We start from the raw sequence: 17360 nt of genomic DNA on the forward strand, positions 1-17360 counted from the left end.
TCATATGAGCCCTGCAAACTCCCTCAGGACCGTTGGCGCCTACAAAGACTTGCTTGGCGGTATAGTTTTTGGCGGTATAGTTTGAAGGCAAGGGTCAGCCGGATCAAGACTGAGAATGCAGGCAAACAAACTCGTCTTCAAGTCGTAGTAATAAGTATTTAATATCATTGATGCTGGCCCAGGTCGTTTAATCGACATCCATCTATAGGGTGTTTCACGCTGCGTACATCTCCACGGCATCTTCGCATTAACTCCTTTGTCTCTGTCCCCAACACCTTTCGATCACATCCTCCCAACTTCAATCACCTCGCACCACCAGTGAGCCAATTCCACCATGAAACTTTCCCGCCTTCGTTTAGTCTGGGGATCTGACGCGACTGGTGCTCCCGGAGCTCCTTGTTGATCTTGTCGGCCATGGCCTGGCCTTCACTCCTCGAGATTTGCGCTCCTCCGCTGACGGCGCCCAGCACCTTGAGGTGCTCCTTCTTGAGCTCCTCGAAGCTGGCGTCGAGCTCCTTGTGCCACGGGTACAGGACGAAGACCTGGAAGCCGAGGGCTGAGCTGGCCACGGCGAAGTTGGTCATGGATATCAGGCGCGTTATAAAGACCATGTTGGGCGAGTGTGGTGGGATTCGTGGGTAGTTGTGCAAGTTGAAGAGGGCCTGACTGGGCTCGGAAGCAGCTGTCGGGTCTGGATGTCAGACGGGCTGTGAAACGCTCAAGTAACTATTGCTGGTGGCGGCTGTTTTGAAAAGCCTCTGTGGTGAAAACTATGTTGGGTTGTGTGATGTCTTGTTCTCCCGAAGCAGCGTCCTCAGTGATAGAACTCCAAAGAACCAAAGGAAAAAGCACAGGTGTTTCCCCCGAGTCTCGAGTGAAAAAGCGGTACAAGATGACTGAGAACAGAGCTGTGTTGCTGACGGCAGAGACGGAAGTATGACTTGTAGCAGCCGCACGAGTGGGAGTAGGACTAACGGGAAAAATCCAACAACAGGACGCCGAGAAAGAAATTACAAAGAATAAAGTAATGACCCGAAGGAGCCCTCGGGGATAGAAAAAAGGCGGAATGTCATCCCTATTTATTACGAGCCTGATGGCAAGGAAAATAAACATTAAAAGTGATTAAAGCAAACCCACCCCCTTCCACCGACAACTGCCCGTCCCATCCATCGGGCACACGACAGGGGGGGATGATTAGCCCGACCATTCCCGGCAGACGTCACGGTCCTCGAAACGGGCGGCTCTATTGCCTGACGAAAGAAGGGTTTATCTCTTTTGTCAAGATATTTGCATGTGAGAAAAGGGTGTTGTAGTGCTTTGGTAGAAAAGTCAGGGGGCCTTGGGTGTCATGGGCCGGCAGCTAGGCCCACTGAGAATAGTCCAAACCAGAAGAAATCACGCCACAATTTAGACAAGTTCCGGGGGTTTCTCGACAGGGGACACCCCCCGTGACTAACCACCCCTCTTCCCACTTAAAAATCGGGATAAAGCCAGCATCCCCGACCTCGGCGGACGGGAACAAACGGGCACGAACGGTTCGGGGTGCTTTAACCCACGAGGGGGTTTGTTTTGGGGCTGGCTGCTGGGCTGTTTGGGATGAGATGGAAAAAGGAAGAGGGGGATGGCGGCTGTTCTTTCTTTATCGTGACCAGAAACCGTAGTGCCCTGGCCTGTTTGTTCAATTACAGCATGTACAGAAAGAGAAGAAAAAAAGACCAAGACAATTGAAAACACAGACCTTGTCGCCAAGGTTTGATCGGTAGGAGATTTTAAAGAGACCACGACAACGAACAAAACCGAAGAGGAGCCACGACATTGATTCTACAGCAACAACATATTCCGTACAATACAACCACATACACCACATAATTACATTCCACACCAAATAACAAAGATCGTCTAAACCACCGACCGAGCCGGACCTCGAACCCGCCGATAACCCACCCGAAAACAACAACCCAACCAAACCCAACCAAACCAACCAACCCTCGTCACCACCGCCACACCTGCAACCATGGGCATGAGCGACGTCTCCCCGCGGCCGGGCTACAAGGTGACGCCGTGCCCGGCGAACCTGATCCCGCGCTACGAGACGGGCAAGCAGGAGGTGCTGTGGATCGGGTGCTCGGACAGCGGCTTCGAGGAGACGACGGTGCTCGACATGCCGCTCGAGCAGACGCTCGTGGTGCGCGACATTGCCAACATGGCCCTGCCCGAGGACACGGCCGCCGCCAGCGGCGTGCAGTACGCCGTCGACGTCCTCAAGGTCCGCCACGTCGTCGTCTGCGGCCACTACGAGTGCGACGTCGTCAAGGCCGTCGACCAGCGGAGGGGTCTGCACGGGCCGTGGTTTAGGTGAGGGCCGCAGGGTGGATCTTGGCTTTTGCCAGAGGGGAGATTCCGGGGGGAAAACAATACTAACATTAAAAAAAAAAAAATAGCAAAATCCAAGAACTCAGAGCCGTCAGCACACCCGCCCTCCAAGCCGTCGACCAGGAGCACCGCGACGGCCGCTTCGTCGAGCTCAACGTCGTCGAGCAGATGAAGCAGATTCAAAAGTTCCCCGAGATCAAGCGCGCCATGGAGGAGAGGGGCCTGAGGATCCACGGTCTGGTCTACAGCAGGACTTGGAACAAGGCCGTCAAGATCGAGCTGCCCGGCGAGGAGAGGGACTGGCTGAACGGCTAGAGCAAGCTTTAAACCTTTTGTTTTATAAAACAGCAAAAAAAAAAAAAAAAAAAAAAAAAGAGCGGAAATTCATCTTGTATGAGATCCCATAGCGTTTGTATGAGAAACCTCGAAATAGCGCAATTCATAAGCGTCCAACACCAGCTCAACAAAGCCCCCCGTAGCCAAGCCAAGCCAAGCCAAGGAAGTTAGACTAACAAGAAAGAAGAAAAAAACAAAGCCAACGTCGCCCGACCTCTCACCCTACACTTCTCTACCCCAGACTTTTGCCCAGAACCAAGACACACACACACACACACGCACCACCTTGGCTCTCACAAGGCAGGCCAACTACGGTCTATCCCTGCCCTGCCCTGTCATGTTCCTACCCGACAGCTCCCGCATTGTGGGGCACCGAGAGTGAGTGACACCATGTCAAAACCACTCGGGGGTATCAATAAATGTATCACCAGACCAGCAGAAGCAATGAATTGGAAACCACACAGAAAATTCTATTCCCCCCCAAGTCGTCGGCCGGTCTAGCCAAGTTTTTTCTTTCTTTTACCATCGTACATACAGTATAGCACCGCCTCTTCACCCATTGCATCTGTGACGTCTCGAGTCAGCCGTCCATGTGAAAAAGACTGTCAATACAAGCATCAGGCGCCCTACAAACTGTCAATCACTCATCATTCACAGAGAAGAAACAAGGTCGTTGCAAGACCAATTTGTTGCAATTCTTTTGATCAGCTACCTAGGCCAAATGCTTCAGTCTTATTGCTGACCAATCAGTCGCAACGTTGGAGGGTCTACACCGAGTGACCGTCCATTCCAGGGGTATCTTGGCCAAGCGCCTATGGTTGGGTAGAACAATATGTCAAGATGGCCATATAATACCCCCGGGAATCTGCAGGCAGGCGGTCTCAAACCTAGAGAAAAAAAATAAAAATATGCAGATAGTTTCAATGGTGAAAAATCATCGCAAAATTTGTCTTGAGAAAAAAAAAGCACCCCAGTAAAAGCTGAATATCAACCTCTCATGAGAAGAAACGCATAAAGAGTCCCTGATATTTGCTCAAAAAAAAGACAACCCCCCTCCTGGACGCCGGTAAAGGTTGATCTTGACTGAGCTCAACGTGTAAAAAAAGAAAAGAGAACGCAAGAGAGCCGCTCAAGGCCATGGTCAAGCGATCCAACCAGTGAGTCAATCGAGAAAAACAACAAGACGAAGAGAAGAAAAAAAAATCTTTGTGTATCAACGATGCGTGTAAAAAAAAGAAGAAAAAAAAGAGCTCCGGCACATCCCTTTTCTAAAAACCATGAAATGGCGCTATATGCCAGTGTCGCCAATTTCATTCCTTGGTGCGATGCGCTTTACACAACCAGTGTTATTTGTCAAGTTGTTCACTTGTGGCATCGAGGCTAGGCTTAAATAGCCTCTCCTCTTTATTTTCATGATTTGCTCCTCGGCCGGCCAAGGCCGGGGGGAAGGAAAAAAAAGATTCAACAAGCTCTATCTTCCTCCCTGAAGGCTGCCGACAAACGAAGGGTCCTTAACACTACCGCCGGCGTCATCAAGTCCCGCAATCGGTCGGTTATAGCTGAAGCCCTGGAACTGGTCCTGCATTGTCTGTGAGAGGACCGGTCCTTCGACATAAGAGTCCTGCGGTGCCTCGGATGTGAACTCGGGGTCAAAGTTGGTCGTGTCGAGAGCATTGGCCTGTTCAAGGAAAAAAAAAAAGTTGACCGTGTCAGCAGGGAAGTATCACAATGGAAACAAAATTCACGTTCACAAATAATCCACTTACCACGCTGGGCTTGAACGCCGGCTCATACTTGCGCTGCAACAACTTGCGCCAATCTATGGCGTGGAAGAAGGGGTGGGACTTGATCTCAGCAGCGCCACGTCCGCGCTCCGGCGATCCGAGACGGGTCTTGGGGTCGCGGTCCAAAAGCTTCCTCAGCAAGTCCTGGGCGGCAGGCGGTACGACCTCGGGGCCCGGGAAGTCGAGAGGCTGGTACAGGATCTTCTTGTACATCTCGTTGGTGTTCTCGTCGTAGAAAGGTGGCAGGCCTGTCAACATCTCATAAAGCAGCACGCCCAGGGTCCACCAGTCGACGGCCTTGTCGTAGCCCTTGCCCTCGAGCAGCTCGGGTGCCAGGTACTCGGGAGTTCCGCAAAAGGTGTTGGTGTGGTCCTCGTCCTTCATGTCTAGCTTGCACAGGCCAAAGTCGCAGAGGGCAATGTGGCCTTGGTAGTCGAGCAGGATGTTCTCGGGCTTCAGGTCGCGGTAGACGACGTTGAAGCCGTGCAGACACTCGAGGGCGCAGATGAGCTCGGCCGTGTAGAAGCGCGAGCGGTTGACGTCGAACCGCTGCTCCTTCTGCAGGTGGTGGAACAGCTCACCACCGTTGACGAACGCCAAGACGAAGTAGAGCTTCTCGGGGGACTGGAAGGCGAACTTGAGGGGCACGATGAAGGGGTTGTTGATCTGGGCCAGGACGGAGCGCTCGGCCAGGGTGTGGGTGACCTCGGAACGCGAGATGATGTGTGCTTTCCGGATCGTCTTGAGGGCGTAGATTCGGTTCGTGTCCTTCTTGCGCACCTGCATGACCTTGCCGAAGCTGCCCTTGCCGACCACCTTGAGGAGCTCAAAGTCCTCGTCGAGCTTGAGCTTGCCAGTCCTATTGGCGACAAACTCAACACCAATCTTGAGGCGGCCCGTGCCGTACTGAACGTCGGCCCACTCGACGCCGCTGAAACCAAGCGCCCGCTCCCGCTTGGCCCACTCGGCCTGGGCCTTCTCCTTGTCCTTCTTGCTCATCTTGGGATCCTCGACGAACGGCTGCCTCTCCTCAAATCGCGGCTGAATCCGGCAGACGCCCAGGAAGATATCCTGGCTGCGTCCTGACCCGGGTGGTGCGTTGGGGTTTCTTATGTAGAGGTGGATCGTGAGCTCCGTGACTCGCGAGACGTCGAACTTGTACTGCGTGTTGGAACCTGCCCACAGGGGGTTGTCGGGGGAGCCTTCCACCGAGTTGACAAAGACTTGAACCTTATCAAAGTCGATCAGAGCATAGGGCATGTACTTGCCCGAGAATCGACCGTGGTTCGTCGGCAGCGTTCCAAACCCGCCGCCTGACGTCTGTGGCCTTCCGTTAAAGACGCCAGGACTTTTTTGTGACGAGCCGGGTCGGACCGAGCCGGCGACGCCGAAGCCGTTGCCCGTCGAGACCGACGACGAATGTTGGTTACCCATGCCAAACGCTGCCCGATGCTGCTCCGGTAGAGAAAAGCCTTGGCCCTCGTGTATAGTAACCACGAGGATGCCTGGTTTTGAGGGCTTCACAACCGGTGCCTGGGTTAGAGTTTCTATCGCTGGTTCCGAGGGGTTGCCACTCTCGAGTTAGCGTCTGATGCATCGGTTATAAGCCCTGAGCTGCCGAAGCGAACATGAGACATACCGACGTTGCTCTCATTTGTCGGCGTCGCCGCTCCCGAGATTCCAGAATCTCCACTCTTGTCATCTTTGTCCGTGATCGTAGACGTCGAGGGGGATCGAGAAAAGGTATTTGACAGCGTCGTGGTCAGGTGGGTTTCCTTGAGCTCTAGCAGGCGAAATCGAGAGTAGTGTCAGCCGTTGAGATGATTATTATAAAAGTGTGTAACCTTTTTTTTTTTTTTTTTTTTTTTTCTTTCTTTCCTTCCAACGGCGCCAAAGCAAGTATCCGGTAGATGCATCTCCAGACACCATGGCCAGATGAGGAAAATGTCAAACATGGGCATATGGCACGCTCCGTCTGGACCAAAGAAAAAGAAACGGCAAAGAAAGTATTCACAAGGTACGCACTCTTTGTCAGCTTCCACGACATGTTGGGCGAATCGTGGTCCCGAAGACCAGATAGATGACGAGGGGGAGGTTCGTGTACGTAGACGAGGCGGAAGGATGTGGTCGATGCTGAGGAGCAAGTAAAAAAAGAGGTCAAGTGTTGTGATCTGGTCTGCTTGTCGACGACGAGCTGAACAAAACAGAAACAGAACCGAATGGAGGGGTTTGAATTGCAATATGGGGGTATCGAAGTCTGGGGCAGGAAGTGATCGAGGACTGATTTCGGGTTACTGTCAAGAGGCCCAAAAAGTCAGTCTGGTCGTTGGTTCGAGGTTGGACTGTGGCCGACCAGCGGTGGAAAGTTGATCGCTGACTGACCCCTTGGATCCGGCACGGATTAGTTGGTGCGCAACAGGGAGGGGTTCCAGTCTGTCCTTGGTGGGATGGCTTGAATGGATGGATGGATGGGGGTGGGTTGACAGAAAGCTGGGTACGGTAGGGTAGCATAGCATGGGAGGCCGAGGCGGACTGACTCCGCACAGTCCAGGTCCGTGGCTGGGGGCGTTTGGGACTGTTAGCTTCGCCTGCCGCGTAAAGCAAAACCAACGGTTTCTTCTTACTGGAGGGGAGCCCGGCAGTTTGGAAATAAATAGCTCCAGCTATCACCTAGAACTAGACTGGCTGTGTACTTATACCTAGGTAGAGTGCTGCAATAAATACGCAACGGTAGCCTGTACTGTAGTCTAATCTAGAATTAGACCTGGGTAGACTTTGGCTGGTTTGGTTTGGCACAATTGGTAATTATAATTACAGGGGCTATGCGGCGTAAGACTGAGGCACGTCGGCACGCGCATTAAAAAAAATATACAGCTACCAAGTACAACAGTTGGTAGACCTCGTCACTTGATGAATTTCTTCTTCTTTTTTACTTTCTGAACCTTTCTCTTCCTTTTCGACTGTGATTCAGGGGCAAATGGAGTTCTTCTTTATCGCTCCTTGTTCATGGATAATTGGCTTGAGCAGGGTAGAAAAGGAGCTGAGACTTGGGCATGTGGCGATCTGTTGGGCAAAGTGGAATCTATCTAGGCCCCTAGGGGCAGTACCTTTGCTGCGTAAGCTCGTCGCTCACATAGTACCTGCAGATTTGGGCAAGTACCTTGGCTTGGTTTGCTGCTTGAATATGGGAGGCAATTCGGAGACAACACAAGCTCGTTGCCACCGTCAATCCAGATGATGGATATGTTCATAATTGCAAACCTAGGTACATATCAGACAAGCTACCTCACTCGAGTTAGCTGAGCGTAAAGCTGAAGTTGGTGCAGTTGCTATTTATTGATGCAGACCGTCGTCGGACGACTCCCCGACCGTGCACCCTTCAGCGGATTACCCTAGCAGGTCCGTGTAGGTGTATGTACAGTCCCGAGCCGAAAGAGGTCATCGGAAGGTTTGAACCCTGAAGGAGATCAATTCTTTTTTCCCAACGATTCGCTGCGTCTTCGCCAGGGCTGAGACGGAAAATTGTGCCTTTCAGTGTCAGACTTGTTAATGCTGTTGACAGTTTTATCATTAAATGCAACTAGAGTAAACTACCTACATTGCCCTACCCCAAGGTACTGAGCTTTTTTTTCTTCTCTTTCCCCACGAAATGGAACCTGGTGGGATTCCCCGTTACCTGCCCTTGGAAAATCCCTCCAACCGAGTGCGAGCCCATATTAATCATCAAGGTGGAAAGAGCCACTCACGATGAGGAAGGGATTGACACCGGGCCTGGGTTCAGGGTTGACTTTGGAATCCAATTGAGGCTGACCTCGTTTTTTCCTCCTTGCCCATACGTGGGGTCGATAAAACCGCGCACTGCATAGTAACTGCACGTACAGTGAATACAGTACAGTACATTTGTAATCCTGGCCCCTGATTCGGCGGGGTTAGGTGAGGTTCGGTAGTACTACAAGTCCCTTTGGGTGAAACACTACCAAATCGTAGTAGTAACCCAAGTTTCGTAGCATTTTGTGTACATGGTAATGTAATTTTGGCCAGCAACCAATGTGTTTATGTACCTAGATGCGGGGTCCACTTGTGCGGATCCGTCGGAATTGTAAGCGGAGGACAGGTCAAGCTTCTCTGTACGAGGTAATTATTTTGCATGTCTCGCATGTTGGGATCGACACCAGCGCTGTTAACTAAGTTCTCGAATGCAAAGTCTATTGTTTGTTTGCAAGGAAGAGCGGTGGCATGGAGAAATAGAGAATAGGACAGAACAGAATTGCATTTCGAATACTCTTGCGGTTGCTTTTCTATTCTACAGCTACGTAGATCCAGTGGCGCTGTCTGGGTCAATTCGTATGTCAGCAAGGTACTTTGAGACAGGTACCTGCTTAGCCCGACGCGTGGCTGTGGACCTCCAGCTGTCAACGTGACGGTCTCAGCCACGGCTACTCCAACCCACTTGATCCAATCCCGGTACCGGACCGTTGAAGAGTTATCATGGTGCAGAATACAACTGGATTGAAAGACGGCACACGATTTGTTGTCTGGGCAGCATCTGAAAGGATTACAGGATAAGTCCATCTGTTCGCACCTTCCTAGCTCTTCCAAAGCAAAATATCACGGCTTTGATGGCTCGGAAAATAATACGGTCCAAAAAACCAGGTCGCCATGGTTATGGACCATACCAGCGGGAAGGGGGAACCGAGGCAAGAGTACGGCCAGCAAGGGATATGTGCCAGCAAATAAAGTAAGTGGCTGCCGCTTTTGTGTAGATTCTTCTCACGAAGCAGCACCGCCGAGCGAAGAAAAAGAAAATCCACTGATCCAGATGGACACTGGCCTGACCCCGGAGTCGCCGCGGTCATGAAGCCGCTCTGGCGGAACTCTCGGATCATCCACGTCGACATCAACCTCCCTCGTTATGCATGACATGGCACCTCGGGTTCCTCGTGCTCTCGCTCCGTCAGGTCGCCGCCTCCGCCAAGGTGAAGCCGCCAAAGGTGCCAAAGACGTACTTGATGCTGGGCGTGCAGGCCGTGATGATGGAGAGGCCAAAGGACATCTGCTGCCGATTGCGGGTGGCAGCGCGAGCCAGGCCTTGTGGCCATGTGCATGTGGCCGTAGTCATTCATCTTTGGTAAAGATGCACATGGAAAGCTTGGCGCATTATGCGACTGAGATTTCCAGGACAGGCTGCGAGAGCATCGAGTAAAAACAGCACAAGCAGGGAGGTTGACGAAACGTGCTTCAGGCGTGTGCAATATTCACACGACAGTAACAAACAACACCATCTTGCCCAGAAGAGATCGGAAACTATACTGCTTCTCTATGCCAATCTTTTGATCTGTGACCAACAACCAACATCAGACTAATCGGCCAAGTTTCCTGGATAGCTAAGGTGGAGGATCCAATCGAAAAAGGGGTCCGTCGGATGAGGAGCATTGGATGACCGCTTTTTCATCGCAACAACGAGCCGAAAGCCCTACAAGTGAGCCTTGTTGATGTTGACGGCTTGCAATGTAGCATTTTACATTGCGGTATCGACAGTAACATGCTCAGCCTGACCGTGGAGATACAAGGGGGACAAATAAAAGACCGAACCGCTCCAAAAGAAAACCAGCTTCATAAGCGCTGGCTACGGATATTATCTCCTTGACTCGCAGAAGAGGTTGAAAAAGCCTTACGGCCGGTCGATAAGGATACCTTTCCCCAGAAGCTCATCTGAATCGTATTATACACTTCCAACTATCCCTGGCGGTCTTTTCGTTCTTGAGAGAATGGTATTATTTTTCCATTCTGAGCTTTTGAAGGGCTGCTTCAACGGCGGCATTATCACCCTTCAGGGAGCCATCAACACTGCACCCGGGTTGGACGCCCACCTGCTGGCAGACCACGCTCATGAGCATGACGTATCTCGTCTTGGTCGCGGCTGTGAATCTGTGGGCGTTCCGGGTGGTGCCGTGGGTTGAGCTGCTCGCCGGGATAGTAAACGTGGTTTTGTTTCTGGTCTTCTCATTTTGGTCTGGGTTCTGGCGCCGCAAAACAGTCTGGACACCTTTTTGACCAAAAGCAGCGTCGGTGGTTGGCGTGACTTTGTTTCCTTCAACATCGACTCCCTTGACACCGTCTATCTTTTTATTGGTAAGGCTCACACGTATGTGGAGCACCCTGATGGTATTGAGGGAGAAACCATGACATCAAAAAGTTGATTCTCGTCAACAGCATTTGAAAGTATAGTGCACCTGGGTGAAGAGACACGCAACCCGAAGCGAGCCGTGCCAACGGGAATGTTCTGGGGTTATGTTGCGAATGCAGTCATGGGCTTCATGGTAATAATCTTGGTGTAAATCCATCTTTCCACCCCCTATTACTCCTGATTTACTATATTTGACCAACACAAGAGGAACCTTTCTAAACTCCCATTCTAGATCGCCATGCTCGACTTCAACGACAGCGCCTTCATCGCCTCGGCGCCATCACTTCGTCGTCGGCACTGGCGGTGCAAGTCAGTTACGTCGTCGCGCTCTCTTGTGTGATGCATGCGCGGCTCGGGGGTGACGGCCTTGAGCTGGGCGAGTGGAACCGTGGCAGGTTCGGCATGTTTTTTTTCAATGCTGCCGGGTGAGTGTGCACTGTTGACCAGATTGTGTGGTCCCCTTTCCGAATCTCTCCAGGATGTCGGAAATGGCCCAATGGGGGTGGCCTGAATGCAAACTGCAGGGCGATTTCAGCCCTCGCATGTATCGTTTCGCCTATAGGCTGTCGGCTGGTCAGGCTCGCATAGCAAACTTGGCCACTTGCAATCTAGCCAGCCATAAGACAACATATTGGGGGAAGCCCCGCATTCCCTTGTTCAAATTTCACGATGTCTGATCTTTCTGCGTTGATCAGAAACGGCTGGGCAAGCTTCTCGTTGCACTGAAACGTACCGCTAAAAAGTATCAGCGACCGCTATTACAAGATAATATTTGTCCGGAACCCTCTTATGCGTCTCCTGGAATAGTCACATAACAAATACGACAGCAAGCCAGGCCTATCGCCGCCCGACTCCAATAATGGATTTTGCTTTGGGGAAAGCACCACCGAGGCTGTTGGTGGCGATTGGGCGTCGGTTTGGAGCCATCCCAACCATGACGTCGGACCAAAACGGCTTTGAGATGCTCGACGAAGAAAACGAGGCCGTCTCACACTCATGCGTTGGCCTGGGTACTATCGGCGAGGCCGAGATCGAATGCACAATCGACTGGGAGAAGTCGCTATGGGGCGTCCTCGGGCCTGAGATGACACCAGCTGGCCTGCTGTATATGAATCTTTCGTTCAAGAAGCCCTATAAAAGCTCGGTCGCGCGCGTTACTGTCTCCATCACCCTGAGCGAGGACGATTTGCCACACGGCGCGCCTGCTGGCCCTCTCCTTGTTACCCAGTTCCATGGGCCTTCTGAAATCTTGGGCTCAGACCTCGTTGACGAGCCTTCCGGCTCCGGCCCTAGTGGCAAAGATGCCGAGAGATATGGACACACATGGGGATTTGCCGGACTTGTCAGGATGACATACCGTACCATTCAATGGACATTCACCAGGTACAAACCTGATGAGCGAGATTCCCCCAGCACATTCCCCATCGCCTTTGTGTTTGAACACGGCGGGCGGCCGTTCAACATGCGAGTGGAGATAAAAGGCAAGCTCGACAGACGCTGGCTCTACAAACACCCCCACTATGGAATTATGAAAAAGAGCGCCGGGGTCCTGACAGTCATCGATCCGGGTGGAATGCCGTCCCCACCTAAAAGTCTGGATGGCTTTGCTGCAGACCTCTCCAAGAGCATGTATATGGCATACCATGGACGAAAACCACCCTGGATTTCCAAACCGGTTGCTCCCCAGTTTTTCCGCCAAGAAAACACACTCGATGGCAGAACCGACTCTAGCATTGTATCAGGCTCTCTTGTTGCGGGCCAAATTACATCAGGTGCCAGTGCCACTCAGAGAGCAATTTCGCCCGACATTCAGACTGTCGACCCTCAAGACATTTTCACAGCTTGGATGAATAACAAACACCAAAACAAGGCATGGAACGTGGAAAACCGAAAGGCTCTGCGTGCAGACAGGCTTGGCCTTATAGACGACTTTATAGAGGAGTTGTTGCGTGATGGTAGGGCAGGTCTTGCAACCCATCATCCCATGAAAATCGATTACACATACTCGGCTCCCTCGCGGCTTTCAAGCTGGCCCTGGACTCGGAAATCTCAAACATCCCGCATCACCTCTGCTGACTCTGGAAAGTCTCTCGATGAGTCCGGAGTTGACTCTTTACAGCAGGAGGATGACCTTACCTGGCACATGGTACGGTTCATACAGCCACGGAGCGTCAGGGAGACAATATTCTCCGAGATATACAGCCTACTGATGGCGGATACACCTGATAACACGTTTCTTCAACGGATCCAGACAGCGCTCGAAGCGCAAAGGGACCGTACATTTCTGCCGGGGAAGGTATTGGGTGAAATAGATCAGCCGAACGCGGACCCCGGAAGCGTGCCACGGCCTCTCGAGGAATATGTTGATGACAAGCCCGGTTTGGACGATGATGATGATGATGATGATCGCCACGAAGAAGCAATGAAAACCGAACCCGAGGCGCTGCAAGCCCTTGACGCCACGACCAGCTTTCTCACCACAGGGGAGCCCTTTGAGCTTTACAAGAAGGATCTGAGGGATTTTCTAGAGCAGAAAAGGACATCAGAGAAGGCAGTTGAGCCCGAATGTCCAGAGCTTGCACGAGCCGATGGCGTGGTTGAGGCTCAAGACATGCCCCTTCTCAAAGACGAGGGGCGATACCGAGAGGAGCGGCTCGGGTCGATCCTAGCGGCAAAGAAACTCGGAAAGAGACTTGTGAATCGACTGGCCGTCACGTATTGGAATCTCGGACGCGTGTGGCGGCCGAGGCTTGCCGACGGTCACCGGCGTATTGAATGGACCTGCGTAAGTCTGCCCTACTGCGTCACAGTAACGTCCACTGACTTGGATAATCGTCACCCTAGGACTGTGGAATGGAACTGTTTGCCGACTTTTCTGTCTCGCAGGGAGTGGGTGTCATCGACGCCTTGGAGCAGTCCCTACAAAGCCGTGGCCCGCCACCGTCGTATGCAGGCGCGCTAAATTCAGGGGCTACCCCGCCCGTGACTGGGCAGTCCCCAACGCCTCAGCAAGGACAACAGCCACCCCGGGCGGGACTAAACTCGACTTCGGATGTCAACAATGCAGGATCGCCAATAGGGCAGACCGGAGCCCTGCAGCCGACCAACACAACAAATGCATCAACACCAGCCAATGGGGTTCCTCCCACGCAGGCCACCGACCGCCCGAAATACCTGGCCCTCTGTGTCAACACGGGAGGCATATACAAGACGCTGGCCGAGATCAACACGACCAAAATGGCGAGCGACGCCGAGGTTTTCCAGAGCATGAAAGCAGCTTACGTCCAAACCAGGGGGCGCCTGTCTCGATTTTGGTTCCTGGTGAAACCGGTTACTGTCGAGTTTATTCAGGCAAGTGTTGATGGCGGCGAGATGAAGCCCTTCAACAACAAGCTCTGACTACGTAGGCTTCCTGTTTCTAGTTCACATTGTGGAACCTCCGGTCTGGGTACGTCTCGGTCACGGAACGGCCCAAGGCGATCCCGCCCTCGGGTTCCATCGAGTACGAATACAACCCGGACCCCTTGACTCCGATGCCCCCAATGCCCCCGGAGATCTTTATACACTACCTGAGCCACGAGGATGGGGATTTGGCGCCGAGCAGGATGGACTGGCTGCCGAGGCTGCCCAAGCGGTTGGACAAAAAGGTCGTGGAGGGCGGCGAATCATGCATCGGCTTTGGGCTGCACATCATTGAAGGCCCAAACCGTGAGGTAATATTCTGGGTTACCATGCTGACAATCTTCGCCAGCGCTACTGTTATGATTACTTGGTCGGCGGCCAAGGGGGATGTTCAAGGCGGATCTGCCATCGCGACCTTGATTTTTGCGTTGCCACCTGCGATTTTGAGTGCGTTTCTGTTCAAGCTGGGGGCGTAGCGCGCGTCTCGAATACGGGCAACAAATGATGTGCGTCATGCGAATGAGATGAAACAGATTAACGCTACTGCTTGTCTAGACAGCTTACTCCCCAAGTCGATCCCTACTTGAGACCCCATGCCTCCTTGATGAGGTCGGCCGCCTTTTCACCAATGGCGTAGGCCGGCATCTGGGTGTGTCCTCCGTTGAGGGTGGGCATGATGCTGCAGTCGGCCACGCGCAGACCATTGACGCCCTTGACCCTGAGCTTGGCGTCGACGACAGTCTTGGGGTCGTCTGTCTTGCCCATGGCACAGGTGCCGGCTGGGTGGTAGCCTATTGTGAAAGCAAGGGGTTAACGTCGCTCTGTCTGTCTCTGTCTCTCGTCCCTGAACGCACAACACAACTTACAGGTTGTCGCATTCTTCTTGACAAACGGAATCCAGTCCTCTCTGGTCGTGTACCTGTGATGGATCAGCTCCCGGGGCCACGACCCCTTGACGACGTCCCTGGTCCCCTTGCCGTCGACGACGATCTCGTTGGCGAACCTGCACGCCTCGGCCATGACCTCGACGTCGAGCGGATCAGCCAGGTAGTTGGTATCGACGAGCGGGACGTCGCGGGGGTCCGCGCTGCGCAGCGCCACGGAGCCGCGCGACCGGGGCGAAAACAGCTCGGGCACGAGGCAAAAGGTGTGGCTGCCGCCGACGGGAAAGTCGGTGAAGCTCTTGGGCCCGCCGTAGCACTGGATGGTCATGAGCTCGACGTTGGGCTGGCGCGGCGTCAGGCCCATGGGGTCGCGGCCGGGCTGGCGCGGCGCGGCGTTCCATACCGCAGAGTCGGAGAGGCGCGAGTCGAGGCGCGCAAAGGCCACGCAGCCAAAGGGGAAGCCCGCGAGCACGCCGGCCTTGTGGTCCTTCCACAGCGCGTAGGACCTGGCGAGGCCGTCGTCGTGGAAGAGGTCCTTGTCGACGGTCAGGCCTTGGTGCTCGGTTTCGTAGACGATGAAAGCGATCTGGGGTGGTTGTCAGTGGGAATTTGCCAGTGGGAATTTGCCAGTGGGATTATTGTCAGTGGGTGATTTGTCAAGTGAATTCTCACCAGATGGTCCATCAAGTTCTTGCCAACCCCTGCAAGGTCCACCAGCGTCTCGATGCCAAACTTGTCCAGCTCGTCCTTTGCGCCGATCCCAGAACGGTTCAGTATGTTGGGACTGCAGTACGAACCCCCACTGACGATAACCTCCTTGCCGGCTTTGACATGCACCACAGACCCGTCTGCCTTGACCAACCGCACCCCCGTCGCCCTGAGCTCCCCACCCACCCTCTCGACAACAACCTTGTCGACAAGAGTCTCGGTCATGATGTCGACGCCGCTCCTCGCGCGCGCCTTGTCGGCGACAAACCTCGCAGCGGTGGAGCGCACACCATTGTGCACGCTCCTGGGCGCGTGGCCGCAGCCGTGGGGGTTGCGGCCGTGGGTAAACAAGTCGTGGTCCAGCGGCAGGCCCTTGTCGACAAAGGACTCGAGCAGCAGGTCCGAGATGGGCGCCAGGTCGTAGGGCTCCACGTCGAGCAGGCCGTCGGTGCCGTGCTCGGCCTCGCAGGCCCGGAACCAGTCCCGGCCGTGGAAGCGTTCCGCCTTGCGCATGTAGGCAAACACCTCGTCGCCGCTCCAGCCCTCGACGCCCCAGTCGTCAAAGTCCTGCCGCGACCCGCGGATGCAGAGCGTCGCGTTGCACCCGGAGCAGCCGCCCAGGAACTTGCCGCGCGTGAGCTTGACGGTGCGGTCGTCGGCCCCGGGGTTGGGCTGGCTGGTGACGTTCCAGTCTGTTTCCAGGTCGAAGAGCTGGCGGGCTCTTGATCGAGTCGCACGGACGTTTTAGTTTTCTTTTCTTTTCTGGTGATTTAACAACTGTGATACCAGATGACAGGAAAAAGAGACACATACCCCCCAACCATGTGCACATTCTCGAGGTCTTTCGAGTCTGGACCGGCCTCTATCAAGAGGATGCTGACATTTGGGCTCTCGGCAAGCCTACCGGCAATGACACAGCCCGAGGTGCCGCCTCTAGAGATTGGTGGAAATGTCAACTTTGTTAGTTCTAGTCACTGGCCAAAAGCTACTGCCCTGCTTGGTCAATACTTGCCCGCAGATGATAAAGTCATAGACTTGGTCTTGGTCTAGAGAACCCATATTGACGGTATTCACACGTACCCTCTACGACTCGGTAGTCGGAAAAGAATGACCCAGCAAAAGCAAAACGCCAGAGAAAATCTTCTAGCCAGTAACTAAATAGTCTCCTGGAAGACTGCTAGAAAAAGATGGCATGTGCATAAGCCTGCATATTCACCAGAGATTGACCCCGCATCCTCAACACTTTTTCTTTTTCATCGACAATTCCAAGCGGGTTTTGCGGTTATCATTTTTGTCATGTTTTGCGGCCTCAGTCGTATAGGATCGTCGGCAGTTGAGTGGTCGCTGTATTCGGTGTGCGGAGTGACTTGTCGTCAAGCTTACGCCAAGATCCCACCTCGGACTTTTCCCTTGTGCAATTGGAACTGCATTAGTTCTAGATCTAGAGAATGTGCTCCGTGTGCCATGCGACGAAGAATGTAAGCTTGTCAAACCCCTTGAACGGCATCTTGTCAGATGACAAGTGCTGACGGACCAATTCGGTTTTGATGTGCGACAAGTAAACGCTGCGCACCCAAAACAGACGGCTGGGTTCAGAGCCGCACACCAGGCTGGCCAGCATCAAGTCAGACCACGTGCGTCAAAAGAGATTGGACCAAGCTGAAGGCAACAAACAAAAGCCATCCC

General features: G+C 53.4%; 6 protein-coding genes across 6 annotated transcripts; 3 read left to right on the forward strand and 3 right to left on the reverse strand.

The window, feature by feature from the left end:
• Positions 1–302: 302 nt before the first annotated feature.
• On the reverse strand, positions 303–611 carry MGG_06601 (uncharacterized protein; the record flags this gene model as incomplete). Its single annotated transcript, XM_003716879.1, has 1 exon — positions 303–611. One exon carries the CDS (start codon positions 609–611, stop codon positions 303–305), a length of 309 nt encoding a protein of 102 aa, XP_003716927.1.
• Positions 612–1488: 877 nt separating this feature from the next.
• On the forward strand, positions 1489–3752 carry MGG_06600 (carbonate dehydratase). The gene is made up of 2 exons (XM_003716880.1): positions 1489–2355; positions 2442–3752. The coding sequence occupies exons 1-2, from the start codon at positions 2015–2017 to the stop codon at positions 2686–2688; spliced, it is 588 nt and encodes a 195-aa protein (XP_003716928.1). The 5' UTR covers positions 1489–2014; the 3' UTR covers positions 2689–3752.
• On the reverse strand, positions 3268–6951 carry MGG_06599 (AGC/AKT protein kinase). The gene is made up of 4 exons (XM_003716881.1): positions 6519–6951; positions 6133–6276; positions 4476–6046; positions 3268–4387 (listed from the first exon to the last, which is right to left on the reverse strand). Exons 1-4 carry the CDS (start codon positions 6538–6540, stop codon positions 4181–4183), a joined length of 1944 nt encoding a protein of 647 aa, XP_003716929.1. The 5' UTR covers positions 6541–6951; the 3' UTR covers positions 3268–4180.
• Positions 6952–10382: 3431 nt separating this feature from the next.
• On the forward strand, positions 10383–11020 carry MGG_14862 (uncharacterized protein; the record flags this gene model as incomplete). The annotated part of the gene is made up of 4 exons (XM_003716882.1): positions 10383–10444; positions 10531–10625; positions 10707–10813; positions 10913–11020. 4 exons carry the CDS (start codon positions 10383–10385, stop codon positions 11018–11020), a joined length of 372 nt encoding a protein of 123 aa, XP_003716930.1.
• A 594-nt stretch (positions 11021–11614) lies between these two features.
• MGG_06597 (uncharacterized protein) lies at positions 11615–14079 on the forward strand (the record flags this gene model as incomplete). Its single annotated transcript, XM_003716883.1, has 2 exons — positions 11615–13465; positions 13525–14079. The coding sequence occupies 2 exons, from the start codon at positions 11615–11617 to the stop codon at positions 14077–14079; spliced, it is 2406 nt and encodes an 801-aa protein (XP_003716931.1).
• Positions 14080–14566: 487 nt separating this feature from the next.
• MGG_06596 (glucose dehydrogenase short protein) lies at positions 14567–16733 on the reverse strand (the record flags this gene model as incomplete). The annotated part of the gene is made up of 5 exons (XM_003716884.1): positions 14567–14873; positions 14949–15552; positions 15639–16395; positions 16556–16607; positions 16664–16733. 5 exons carry the CDS (start codon positions 16731–16733, stop codon positions 14662–14664), a joined length of 1695 nt encoding a protein of 564 aa, XP_003716932.1. The 3' UTR covers positions 14567–14661.
• Positions 16734–17360: the final 627 nt, after the last annotated feature.

Source organism: Pyricularia oryzae, chromosome 4 (assembly GCF_000002495.2).
Source record: "Pyricularia oryzae 70-15 chromosome 4, whole genome shotgun sequence".
Classification (NCBI taxonomy): domain Eukaryota; kingdom Fungi; phylum Ascomycota; class Sordariomycetes; order Magnaporthales; family Pyriculariaceae; genus Pyricularia; species Pyricularia oryzae.

Excerpts from the sequence above, each read along its gene's own strand:
- MGG_06600 (XM_003716880.1), top strand. The coding sequence starts at position 2,015 with ATGGGCATGAGCGACGTCTCCCCGCGGCCGGGCTACAAGGTGACGCCG. Across the intron at positions 2,356-2,441 it reads CTGCACGGGCCGTGGTTTAG|CAAAATCCAAGAACTCAGAG; the intron begins GTGAGGGCCGCA and ends AAAAAAAAATAG.
- MGG_06599 (XM_003716881.1), bottom strand. The coding sequence starts at position 6,540 with ATGTCGTGGAAGCTGACAAAGA. Across the intron at positions 6,277-6,518 it reads GTCGTGGAAGCTGACAAAGA|AGCTCAAGGAAACCCACCTG; the intron begins GTGCGTACCTTG and ends TTCGCCTGCTAG. Across the intron at positions 4,388-4,475 it reads CGGCGTTCAAGCCCAGCGTG|GCCAATGCTCTCGACACGAC; the intron begins GTAAGTGGATTA and ends TTCCTTGAACAG.